General features: G+C 50.4%; 1 protein-coding gene across 1 annotated transcript in view; it reads right to left on the reverse strand.

Annotated features, from left to right (window-relative positions):
- Window positions 1-12,034, reverse strand: part of prdm6 (PR domain containing 6) — a 129,447-nt gene extending 117,413 nt beyond the window's left edge. The window contains exon 1 of the mRNA XM_033972061.2: window positions 11,371-12,034. Within this exon, the coding sequence (XP_033827952.1) occupies window positions 11,371-12,034 (664 nt within the window). The remainder of the gene's footprint in view (window positions 1-11,370) is intronic.
- Window positions 12,035-12,696: the final 662 nt, after the last annotated feature.

The raw sequence follows: 12,696 nt of genomic DNA on the forward strand, positions 1-12,696 counted from the left end.
ACAAAAGAGCCAATCAGAAGTCAGGCTCTCACTCTCTGTCACTTCTTCTTTGGTAAGGAGCGGGCGCTTAGCAACACTGTCAATCAAATCTGTTGCTAAGGCTAACAGAGCCCTGGTACTGCCTGAAATGGTAACCCAACTTTGAGCTAGCAGCTACTGTACTGCCTTGTCAGATGCTATGCCTTTGGGTCAAACGCTGTGATTCCGGGTCAAACGCGGTGAGCAGTGGTGCATTGTGGGGCGGGGGTTTGTATTAAGTGACTGACGGAGCGTTATGTGGCTTTAATCTGAGCTCACATCTCCAGACTCAAGGAAGGAACCGAGCTGAAGGAGTTTGGAAAACAGCCAGAAACAATAAGAAATATGAACCAGGACCAGGACTAGACCAGGACTAAAACAGAACTGAACCTGGACTAGACCAGGACTGGACTAGGACTAGACCAGGACCGGACCAGGACTAGACCAGGACTGGACTAGGACAAGACCAGGACCAGACCAGGACTGGACCAGGACTAGACCAGGACTGGACCAGGACTAGACCAGGACTAGACCAGGACAATACCAGGACAAGGCCAAGAATAGACCAGGACTAGACCATGACTAGACCAGGACCAGAGCAGGACTAGACCAGGACAAGACCAAGACTAGACCAGGACAAGATCAGGAGAAGACCAGGACTAGACCAGGACTGAACAAGTACTAGACATGGATGAGACCAGGACTAAAGCAAGACTTGACCAGGACTAGACCGGGACTAGACCAGGACTAGATCAGGGCTAGACTGGGACTGAACCAGGACTGAACCGGGACTAAACTGGGACTAAACCGGGACTAAACCAGGACTAAGCAGAGGTCCACAGCCTCTGTCAGTAAAAGCAGTTTAGAGACTTTGGGACAGGTTTGACGTGTCTTGGTCTTGTTTATGTTCAGGAAATAAAAACAGAGAAACATTTTGTTTCCAAAATGAAAAAAATCAGAGTTTTACATCAGCGCAGTTTGAGAAGAAAAGTCCAAAAATACAGAAGTATTTTTGAGCTATAAAACATAATCCCTCTGCCTGTCACCAACACGAAACACTCCAAGAACATTCCAGAACACTCTAGGAATACTCCAGATCTTTCAGAACACTCCAAGGACACCCCAGAAAACTCCAAGAACATTCCAGAACACTACAAAACACTCAAGAACACTCCAGAACACTTCAAAGACACTCCAGAACACTCCAAGCACACTCCAGAACACACCAGAACACTCCAGAACACACCAGAACACTCCAGAACACTCCAGAACACACCAGAACACACCAGAGCACTCCAGAACGCACCACTACACAAGACACTGACACTTTAAACTACATTTGGTTAAAAGTACTGAAAATCCAACACTGATCGATCCTAAAACTATTATCGGAACTAGATACTCATTGTGTGCAGGTACTAAAAAAGGCCCCACTGACAAGACAAAAATGAGACTTTCCTGAACATGTTTATAATGATGTTGAGCTGTATCTTTCACAAGTATAAGACACACAGACTAGTATACACCCATGGACCACTATGAACCTACTGCACACAGGGATTACACACATATAAGGCCACATGGGAATAGAAAACAAACCAGGATTGAACCAGGACTGAACCAGAGCTGAACCAAGAGTGTGTAATTCAGTCAGGTATTGGCCTTGTTTACATTATGGTTGCTAGGTAACAGTCATGGCGTCACACATGCTGTTTCAGTGGCAGGAGTGGTGTAACCTGTTCCTTTAAGACTCAAAGTGTTGTGTGTGTTCAAAAGTGAGATTTTCGGCTTGTTATCGAAACATAACTGGAGGCGCAGACGAAACAGGAAGTCCCGCCCACTTCCCAAATGTTCTTGTGTTTTTTTAAAGCGACGGTGCGCTCCCAATGTGATGGATGAGGCTGTGTTAAAACACTACATGCTCATTAATATCTATCAACACAGAGAAAGAGAGGAGGAGAGAAGGAAAGAGAGAAGAGGAAGAGAGGAGGAGATGAGAGGAGAAAAGGAGGAGGTAAGGAAAGAGGGAAGAGAGGAGGAAAGAGAGAAGAGGAAGAGAGGAGGAGAGAGGAGATGAGAGGAGAAGAGGATGAGGTAAGGAAAGAGAGGAGGAGAGAGGAGAGGAGATGAGGAACAGAGGAGGAGGTAAGGAAAGAGGGAAGAGAGGAGGAAAGAGAGGAGAAGAGGAAGAGAGGAGGAAAGAGAAGAGGAGATGAGAGGAGAAGAGGATGAGGTAAGGAAAGAGAGGAGGAGAGAGGAGAGGAGATGAGGAAGAGAGGAGGAGGTAAGGAAAGAGGGAGGAGAGGAGGAAAGGAGAGATTAGGAGGTAAGGAAAGAGGGAGGAGAAAAGGAAAGAGAGGAGGAGAGGAGAGGAAGAGGAGGCGGTAAGAAAAGAGAGGAGAGGAAGAGAGGAGGAGATAAGGAAAGAGGGAGGGGAGGAGGAAAGGAGAGAGGAGGAGGTAAGAGGGAGGAGAGGAGGAGGTAAGAAAACCTGTCCCATGTTGTTTGACTGCTCTCTCTCTCTCCTCCTCCTCTCTCCTTCTCTCCATTGTTATGTTTTTTGACCACTCTCTCCTCCTCTCCTCGTCCTCCTCTCCCCCTCCCTCCTTCTTTCTGTCCCGTGTTGTTTGACTGCTCTCTCCTCCTCTCCTCCTGCTCCTTCCTTCTCTCTGTCCCGTGTTGTTGTGTTGTTTGACTGCACTCTCTTCCTCCTTCCTTCTCTCCGTCCCGTGCTGTTTGACTGCTCTCTCCGCCTCCTCCTTCCTTCTCTCTGTCCTGTGTTGTTGTGTTGTTTGACTGCTCTCTCCTCCTCCTCCTTCCTTCTCTCCGTCCCGTGCTGTTTGACTGCTCTCTCCTCCTCCTCCTTCCTTCTCTCTGTCCCGTGTTGTTGTGTTGTTTGACTGCTCTCTCCTCCTCTCCTCCTCCTCCCCTCCTCCCTCCTTCTCTCCATCCCGTGTTGTTGTGTTGTTGTGTTGTTTGACAGTCTGGCTCTGATCTTGTCTTTGTTCAAACAGAGACAGTAAAGAGCCTGGAGACTGAGACTTTATTATGACAAACTGGAGCAGCTCTGAACATCAGACTTTAAACATATGGGACATTTAAAAAACACACACACACACACACACACACCCCTACATACACATATACATACACACACACACACATATATATATACTTACACACACACACCCACATATGTACTTACACACACATATACATACACACATAAACACACATATACATATATATTGCACGTGCTTTTACATCCAGAGAAATACAGTTTGTTGTTAATTTTATAAAAGTGAAAACTTAATTTCTGATCTTTATTTCAACTTAAAATACATTTCTGGGCCTTGCTAAATATCTGTATTCACACAGCAGCAGGACAAATATCAGAATATCAGCTCAACAGATCCACATTGGCCCATCTACGGATGCACCCATACCAGTATCAGGTATCGCTTCAATACCAGGTGCCAGTACTCGTACTCCCCAATGGGTTGCCGATACCAAGAGCCGATACCACTGTAACTGCGCTGCGTCTTATTTAACACTCACAGCTCATCTCTGAGCCAGTATCAGCAGTACTGTAACATGCTGGTTTAGAGTGGTGGTCAGTAGTAGCAGTAGTGGTAGTAGTACTGGTTTAGAGTGGACACAGATAGCCTCTGTCTGTAGCCTGTGTATCAGTAGTAGTAGCAGTAGTAGTAGTAGTGTCAGTAGTAGTAGTAGTAGTAGTATCAGTAGTAGTAGTAGTGTCAGTAGTAGTAGTAGTAGTATCAGTAGTAGTAGTAGTATCAGAAGTATTTGTTTAGAGTGGACACAGATAGCCTCTGTCTGCAGCCTGTGTCCCTCCATTACTGTTTCTATGATTATGATTATCGCCATGGTAATTAATAAAGCATGTGACAGACGAGAGCTTTATCTGCCCCGCTCCGTCTCCGCGGCGACCATGACAAATCACGGCACGCCAAATCGACCTCCGCCGCACGCGCGATTCCAAACAGTCCAATTAATACGCACGTGTCCCGCCATCGCTCACGGGCAGAGAGAAAGAGAGGAAAGAGAGGAGAGAGGGAGGACAGGGTTTATCACATGAAAGAGGAAGAGAGAAAAAGAGAGGGAGAGGGAGACAGGGGGGGTGGAGGAGAGGAAGAGAAGGAGGAGGAGAGGAGGAGAGAGGGAGATTAGCGCTGAGGAGCGGGTTTATCGCACGAGAGGAGGAGAGAAAACGAGAAAGAGAGAGAGGGAGACGGGGTGGAGGAGAGGCAGAGACGGAGAGAAGAGAGAGGGAGGAGAAGAGAGGGAGAGAGGAGGGAAGAAAGGAGAGGAGGAGATTACTGCTGAGAAAATGGTTTCACACGAGAGAGGAGAGAAAAAGTGAGTGAGGGAGGTACAGGGTGGAGGAGAGGAAGAGAAGGAGAGAGGAGAGGGAGATTACTGCTGAGGAGAGGGTTTATCACATAAGAGGAGAGAGGGAGGGAGAGGGGAGATCGCAGAGAGAGGAGAAGGGAGAGAGAGGGGGTGAGGAACTGCTGATAGGACAGTTATCACACAAGAGAAGAGAGGGACGAAGAGGAGAGAGGCGAAAAAGACAGGAGAGGAAGATTACTGCTGAGTGGGTGTTTTATCACATGGGAAATGGGGGGTGAGGAGAAGAGAAAGAAAGGAGTGAAGAGGGAGGCTGGGAGAGAAAAAAGTGGATGTGAGAGGAGGCTGAGAAAGAGAGAAAGAGAAAGAGAGAGAGAAAAGGAGGACATGAGAGGAGGCTGAGAGAGAGAGAGACAGGGAAAAGGAGGACATGAGAGGAGGCTGAGAGAGTGAGAGAAAGAGGACGTGAGAGGAGGCTGAGAGACAGAGAGAACGTGAGAGGAGGCTGAGAGAGAGAGAGAGAAAAAAGGAGGACATAAGAGGAGGCTGAGAGAGAGAAGAACGTGAGGAGGCTGAGAAAGAGAGCACGAGAGAAGGAGGGCGTGAAAGAAAGAGAGAGAGTGAGAGAGACAGAGGGAGAGAGAGAAAAGGAGGCCATGAGATGAGGCTGAGAGAGAGAGAGACCAGGATGTGTGTGTTTCTGGATTTTTCTAATAATACTGACCCACAGAGACACTGAGGGATGGGTCAAATGCAGGTTTAACCCAGAGACACTGAGAGAAATTTCCTACAGACGTTAAAGCAACTGTATGTAATATTTTTATTTGAAACTCCATAAACCTGAACTTTCTGTGACCCCAGATCCGAGCAAAACACGTTCACGTCAAATACAACTTTTACTCATAATAATCATAACGCTGATTTAATCTTAATGACAAAAACATTGGTCATGACATCATGTATTTGATTGATTTGGTGTTTTGGTTCAAACCGGAGCTGAAATCCAGTTACTTTCAAAACTTTAAGAAATAGGAGACACTGTGACTTTAACTTTAAATAACTACAGAGTCCCACTGGATTATCCACTGGTCTTTGACATAATCCAGTTTTAATCCTGGTTTAGTCCTGGTTTGATCCTGGTTAAATCTCGGTTTAATCCTACTTTAATCTCTTCCCATTTAAATGTGTTTAGACATTGATTATGTCCAGGTTTAGTCCTTTTTTCAGTCCAGGTTTAGTCCTGGTTTAGACCTGGTTCAGTCCTGGTTCAGTCCTGGTTCAGTCCTGGTTTAGTCCTGGTCCAGTCCTGGTTCAGTCCTGGTTTAGTCCTGGTCCAGTCCTGGTTCAGTCTTGGTTTAGTCCATGTTTAGTCCTGGTTTAGTCCTGATGTAGTCTTGGTTTAGTCCTGGTTTAGTCCCGATTTAGTCCTGGTTTAGTCCTGGTTCAGTCCTGGATTAGTCCTGGTTTAGTCCTGGTTTAGTTCTGGTTTAGTCCTTGTTATCAGATCTCTCTCTCTGTGGTGAAATATTAGGGCTGTTTCTGATCATAACATTATTTTGTTTGTAAAAATCAATAACTCTGAGACAGAAGGAAGATATGATTTAAACGAGAAAGAGAGAGAGAGAGGAGAGAGAGACCGCAAAGAGAAAGATGGAGAGAAAGAGGGAACGGAGAGAGAGACCACAGAGAGAGAAAGAAGGAGAGAAAGAGGGAGAGGAGAGAGAGACCACAGAGAGACATAGGGAGAGAGAGCAGTGGGGTGAAAAGAGAGAGGGAGCAGTGGGGTAAGAGAGGGAGTGAGGGAGCAGTGGGGTGAGAGAGGAAGCAGCGGGGTGAAGAGAGAGAGGGAGCAGTGGGGTGAGAAAGGGAGCAGTGATGTGAGAGAGGGAGTGAGGAGCAATGGGGTGAGAGAGGGAGAGAGGGAGCAGTGGGGTGAGAGAGGGAGCAGTGGAGTATGGGGAGAGAGGGAGCAGTGGGATGAAAGAGGGAGCAGTGGGAGAGGGAGTAATGGGGTGAGAGAGGGAGCACTGGGGTGAGAGAGGGAGAGAGGGAGCGGTGAGAAAGGGAGCTGTGGGGTGAGGGGAGAGAGGGGGCAGTGGGGTGAGAGAGGGAGCAGTGGGGAGAGACAGGGCGAGAGGGAGCAGTGGGGTGAGAAAGGGAGCAATGGGTGAGAGGGGGAGCAGTGGAGTACGGTGAAAGAGGGAGCAGAGGGGTGAGGGAAGAGAGGAAGCAGTGGGGTGAGAGAGGGTGCAGTGGGGTGAGACATGGAGCAGTGGGTTGAGGAGAGAGAGAGAGCAGTGGGAGAGGGAGCAGTGGGGTGAGAGGGGGCAAGAGAGAGCAGTGGGGTGAGCAAGGGAGCAGTGGGTGAGAGCGGGAGCAGTGGAGTGAGAGAGAGAGAGGGAGCAGTGGGGTGAGGGGAGAGAGGGAGCAGTGGGGTGAGAGAGGGTGCAGTGGGAGGAAAGACAGGGAGCAGTGGGGAGAAAAAGAGAGAGAGGGAGCAGTGAGAGAGGGAGCAGTGGGTTGAGGAGAGAGAGCAGTGGGAGAGGGAGCAATGGGGTGAGAGGGAGCAAGAGGGAGCAGTGGGGTGAGAAAGTGAGCAGTGAGGAGACAGAGAGCGAGAGTGAGCAGTGGGTTGAGAAAGGGAGCAGTTGGTGAGAGCGCGAGCAGTGGGGTGAGAGAGGGAGCAGTGAGATAGGGAGTAGTGGGATGAGGGGAGAGAGGGAGCAGTGGGAGAGGGAGCAGTGGGGTGAGAGAGGGTGCAGTGGGAGGAAAGACAGGGCACAGTGGGGAGAGAGAGTGAGCAGTGAGACATGGAGCAGTGGGTTGAGGAGAGAGAGCAGTGGGAGAGGGAGCAGTGGGGTGAGAGGGAGCAAGAGGGAGCAGTGGGGTGAGAAAGGAAGCCGTGGGGAGAGAGAGGGTGAGAGGGAGCAGTGGGGTGAGAGAGGGAGCAGTGGGAGAGGGAGCAGTGGGGTGAGAGAGGGAGCAAGAGGGAGCAGTGGGGTGAGAAAGGAAGCCGTGGGGAGAGAGAGGGTGAGAGGGAGCACTGGGGTGAGAGAGGGAGCAGTGGGAGAGGGAGTAATGGGGTGAGAGAGGGAGAGAGGGAGCTGTGGGGTGAGGGGAGAAAGGGAGCAGTGGGGTGAGAGAGGGTGCAGTGGGGTGAGACATGGAGCAGTGGGTTGAGGAGAGAGAGAGAGCAGTGGGAGAGGGAGCAGTGGGGTGAGAGGGGGCAAGAGAGAGCAGTGGGGTGAGCAAGGGAGCAGTGGGTGAGAGCGGGAGCAGTGGAGTGAGAGAGAGAGAGGGAGCAGTGGGGTGAGGGGAGAGAGGGAGCAGTGGGGTGAGAGAGGGAGCAGTGGGGTGAGAGAGGGTGCAGTGGGAGGAAAGACAGGGAGCAGTGGGGAGAAAAAGAGAGAGAGGGAGCAGTGAGAGAGGGAGCAGTGGGTTGAGGAGAGAGAGCAGTGGGAGAGGGAGCAATGGGGTGAGAGGGAGCAAGAGGGAGCAGTGGGGTGAGAAAGTGAGCAGTGAGGAGACAGAGAGCGAGAGTGAGCAGTGGGTTGAGAAAGGGAGCAGTTGGTGAGAGCGCGAGCAGTGGGGTGAGAGAGGGAGCAGTGAGATAGGGAGTAGTGGGATGAGGGGAGAGAGGGAGCAGTGGGAGAGGGAGCAGTGGGGTGAGAGAGGGCGAGAGGGAGCAGTGGGGTGAGAGAGGGTGCAGTGGGAGGAAAGACAGGGCACAGTGGGGAGAGAGAGTGAGCAGTGAGACATGGAGCAGTGGGTTGAGGAGAGAGAGCAGTGGGAGAGGGAGCAGTGGGGTGAGAGGGAGCAAGAGGGAGCAGTGGGGTGAGAAAGGAAGCCGTGGGGAGAGAGAGGGTGAGAGGGAGCAGTGGGGTGAGAGAGGGAGCAGTGGGAGAGGGAGCAGTGGGGTGAGAGAGGGAGCAAGAGGGAGCAGTGGGGTGAGAGAGGGAGCAAGAGGGAGCAGTGGGGTGAGAAAGGAAGCCGTGGGGAGAGAGAGGGTGAGAGGGAGCACTGGGGTGAGAGAGGGAGCAGTGGGAGAGGGAGTAATGGGGTGAGAGAGGGAGAGAGGGAGCTGTGGGGTGAGGGGAGAAAGGGAGCAGTGGGGTGAGAGAGGGAGCAGTGGGAGAGGGAGCAGTGGGGTGAGAGAGGGAGCAAGAGGGAGCAGTGGGGTGAGAAAGGAAGCCGTGGGGAGAGAGAGGGTGAGAGGGAGCAGTGGGGTGAGAGAGGGAGCAGTGGGAGAGGGAGCAGTGGGGTGAGAGAGGGAGCAAGAGGGAGCAGTGGGGTGAGAAAGGAAGCCGTGGGGAGAGAGAGGGTGAGAGGGAGCACTGGGGTGAGAGAGGGAGCAGTGGGAGAGGGAGTAATGGGGTGAGAGAGGGAGAGAGGGAGCTGTGGGGTGAGGGGAGAAAGGGAGCAGTGGGGTGAGAGAGGGAGCAGTGGGGTGAGAGAGGGAGCAGTGGGTGAGAGAGGGAGCGGTGGGGTGAGAGAGGGAGCAGTGGGGTGAAAGAGGGAGCGGTGGGAGAGGGAGTAATGGGGTGAGAGAGGGAGAGAGGGAGCTGTGGGGTGAGAGAGGGCGCAGCGGAGTGAGGGGAGAGAGGGAGCAGTGAGAGAAGGATCAGTGGGAGAGGGAGCAGTGGAGTGAGTGGGAGCAAGAGGGAGCAGTGGGGTGAGAAAGGGAGCAGTGGGTGAGAGGGAGCGGTGGGGTGAGAGAGGGAGCGGTGGGAGTAGTGGGGTGAGGGGAGAGAGGGAGCAGTGGGAGAGGGAGCAGTGGGGTGAGGAAGGGAGCAGTGGGAGAGGGAGCAGTGGGGTGAAAGAGGGAGCAGAGGGAGAGGGAGTAGTGAGGTGAGAGAGGGAGCTGTGGGGTGAGAGAGCATTGGAGTGAGGGGAGAGAGGGAGCATTGGAGTGAGGGGAGAGAGGGAGCAGTGGGGTGAGAGAGGGAGAGAGGGAGCAGTGGGGTGGGAGGGGGGGCAGTGAGAGAAGGAGCAGTGGGAGGGGGAGCAGTGGGGTGAGGGGAGAGAGGGAGCAGTGGGGTGAGGGGAGAGAGGGAGCAGTGGGGTGAGGGGAGAGAGGGAGCATTGGAGTGGGGGGAGAGAGGGAGCATTGGAGTGAGGGGAGAGAGGGAGCAGTGGGGTGGGAGAGGGAGCAGTGGGGTGAGAGAGGGAGAGAGGGAGCAGTGGGGTGGGAGAGGGAGCAGTGGGGTGAGAGAGGGGGCAGTGAGAGAAGGAGCAGTGGGAGAGGGAGCAGTGGGGTGAGGGGGAGTAGCGGTGCGTTTAAACATTAACAGAGCAGATGAGGCCTGGAGTGTGTCGTGGCTCTTGACCTTTGACCTTTGTGTCGATAGAACAGCTGCCAAATGCTCCGAGGGTCACTCAGGAGAGGAGCATCATTTACACTGAGGTTTAAACTACTGCTTATCCACAAGAATACAAGAGAGCCGACCACAGAGCCTACAGGAGACAACAGGAGCCTACAAGAGCCTACAGGAGTCTACAGGAACCTACAGGAGGCTACAGAAGTCTACAGGAGCCAACTATGAGAGCCTACCACAGGGACAACAGAGCCTACAGGAGCCGACCACAGAGCCAACCAAAGAGCCTACAGGAGCTGACCACAGAGACACCAGAGCCTACAGGAGTGTACAGAGCCACAGGGCAAACCATAGGGACACTGCTCTGCTTATGCCCACACTCCAGAGAATACAAGAGAGAGAGGAGTACATACCACAGGCCGAGCGCTTAGAGCAGAGGTTCTCAAACAGAGGTCCCCACACAGAGCTGTTAAGAGCATTACCACCTGAGCCTGAAGCAAACCACTTAAACGAGCGGTACCCAGTTTTGTCCTTATCATGAACTAATTATTTTTGCCCCAATAGAGACGGCCATGTTCTGTCTAGGGATGGGACGATATACAATAATATCATTAATCGCGATAAAAAGGTAAACAATTAATCGTTCATGGCATCTTTTAATAATCATGATCATCGCACATGATTACAATCGCCTTTACAGCACCAGACTGTCTCATGTTTCCGGTTTCAATACGATGTTTAGATGTTAGTTCTGGTGTTTGTCCACAAGGGGGCTCTCTGTCAAAGCAATGAAACGTGTTAGCTTCTGTGCCTATTCTGAATTGGGGATGATTCTTCACCTCAGTCACCGTCATGGCTGGTGGGCAGACAGTGGATCTGGATCCCAGTGACGGCGCACACTTATATCCTCCACTTAAAGAGGTGACATCTGATGTGTGGAATTATTATGGATTTGAAAAACAAGACCAACAAGATCCACCAATCTGCAGAGCCTGTCGAAAAAAAGTTGCAGCACCAAGGGCAAACACGAGCAACTAGCGTGCACATTTGCGAGACAACCATCCTGCGTTGTTTGACAAACTTGAGCCGAAAATATCCATCGTAAGTAGCATACCATGTGAAATAAACTGTTGAATGTAGTTTTTGTTAGGTTGGATTTGCATGAATCCATGTTTGTGTCGACTTTGCTATAGCTAGGTTAGCGCTAGCTGAACAGCATTTTGCAGAGCTGATTGCACAGCTTGCTAGCAACAGCGTATGGTTTTTACAACAATCATGAACTGATCTGAATACCTATAATGTCCAAGGACCTGGCGTCCACATATGTGGACAACACATTTTGGGTTGTCTCGGACACAATAAAAAAAATTTCTCTACAAGGTTCTGGTGTCCACATATGAGGACATTATACTGCCTTGGTTTAATAATTACCATGATAATTTCTTTAATTGCAATTATTTTGGTCACAATAATCGTGAGTCTAAATTTTAATATCATCCCATACCTACTTCTGTCTGCATATAAATATAAAATGATCCATCGTAAACCAGGAAGTAAGGCTTCTGCATTGTTAACATGCTAGTAAACACCAATTATAAACTCATGGCAATGAATAATCAGGATATGAGGACAGAGTATACACAGTGAAAGGGTGTTTGGTACGTACGATTGTTGGGCTCCCCCGTGTGGTTGCTCAGTGGAATAATTTCCATGCGCTGCTGTCCGTACAGGTAATAGTCCAGCTCTTCTGACGTTAGCTTAAACCTTAGCGAACTGCTCTTGCCACCTTCCTCCGCTCCGGTAGTAACCCCACAGCTAACGGCGCTACTGCTGCTAACACTAGTGCTCTTTACGCTGGACGACACCACGCTGACGCCACCGGACCCTTCTTTGGCGCCGTTTTGTGTATTGGTTTCCACGACAATCATGTCCTCCCTGACCCCGCCTCCTCCCCCGGGCTGTGGCGGTCGCTCTGGGAGACACACGGGAGCTAATGCCTGACCAAAGAGCGCCATCTGCGGGGCAACACTGAGCTGCGACACCGCTGTGGAGCTGGAGATGCCAGAGGAGGCGGAGTTTGCGTTGCCATGGTTGCCGTGGTGGATGTGTCCATGGAGACGAGCCGAGCGGAGAGTTTCGACATTGATTGATAGACGGTCGGCGGGTAAGGAGGAGAGAGGCGGGGCTAAGGTGGAGCCCGGTGAGCTGTTATTGGTCGGTTGTAAAGGTGGTTTGAGCTGCGTTTGGGGGAAGAGCTGTTGCCAGTGCTGCAGGTACGAGGGGTCCACCTTTAGGAAGGCGGAGGCGCTGGGGTCGGCTGGCTTCAGCATGGCGGCCCTCTGCAAAACACACAGGGTCACAGGTCAAAGGTCACGGATGTATGTGTTCCAGTACAATATATCCTGGTCTACATGGAGATCCTGAAGTCTTAAAAGTGGACTAAATATGTTTATTACAACGATCACAAACATTTGAATTTCATGTTCACACTTTGGCCTGAAAAACACAGTTCCTGCTTTTATATATGAATGATCATAGTCGATGATGTCGAGACAGACAGGCCTAGTTCACTCTGCCTTTAAAGAACAATATTATGTATTATTTCAATTGACCTGTATCACAGTGAAAACAGTATAAGTATTATCTATATATGGTACTAGTACTTATATTAATGTAAGTAATGAGGAACATGTCTGGACCTGTGAGTGTAAACACAGCAGTGATGAGTGATTATACCATTAAATAAACAGTAAATGGATCTGACACAGAAAAACTTAAAACGAGTCTGGACATTATTTATACAGACATGGATGAAGTACTCCATTGTTTTACATAAGTAAAAGTACAGATACAAAGGTAAAAAGATAAAAGTATCATATAAAAAAAATCAACTATCAACTAAGTATTAAAGTACCTGTTTAAAAATGTACTTAGTAAAAAGTAAAATTCACACAAGTGTTGTTCATTTGTTAAAGTGTAAATGCAGTGATAT

This window comes from Periophthalmus magnuspinnatus, chromosome 9 (assembly GCF_009829125.3).
Source record: "Periophthalmus magnuspinnatus isolate fPerMag1 chromosome 9, fPerMag1.2.pri, whole genome shotgun sequence".
NCBI classification, from domain to species: Eukaryota; Metazoa; Chordata; class Actinopteri; order Gobiiformes; family Gobiidae; genus Periophthalmus; species Periophthalmus magnuspinnatus.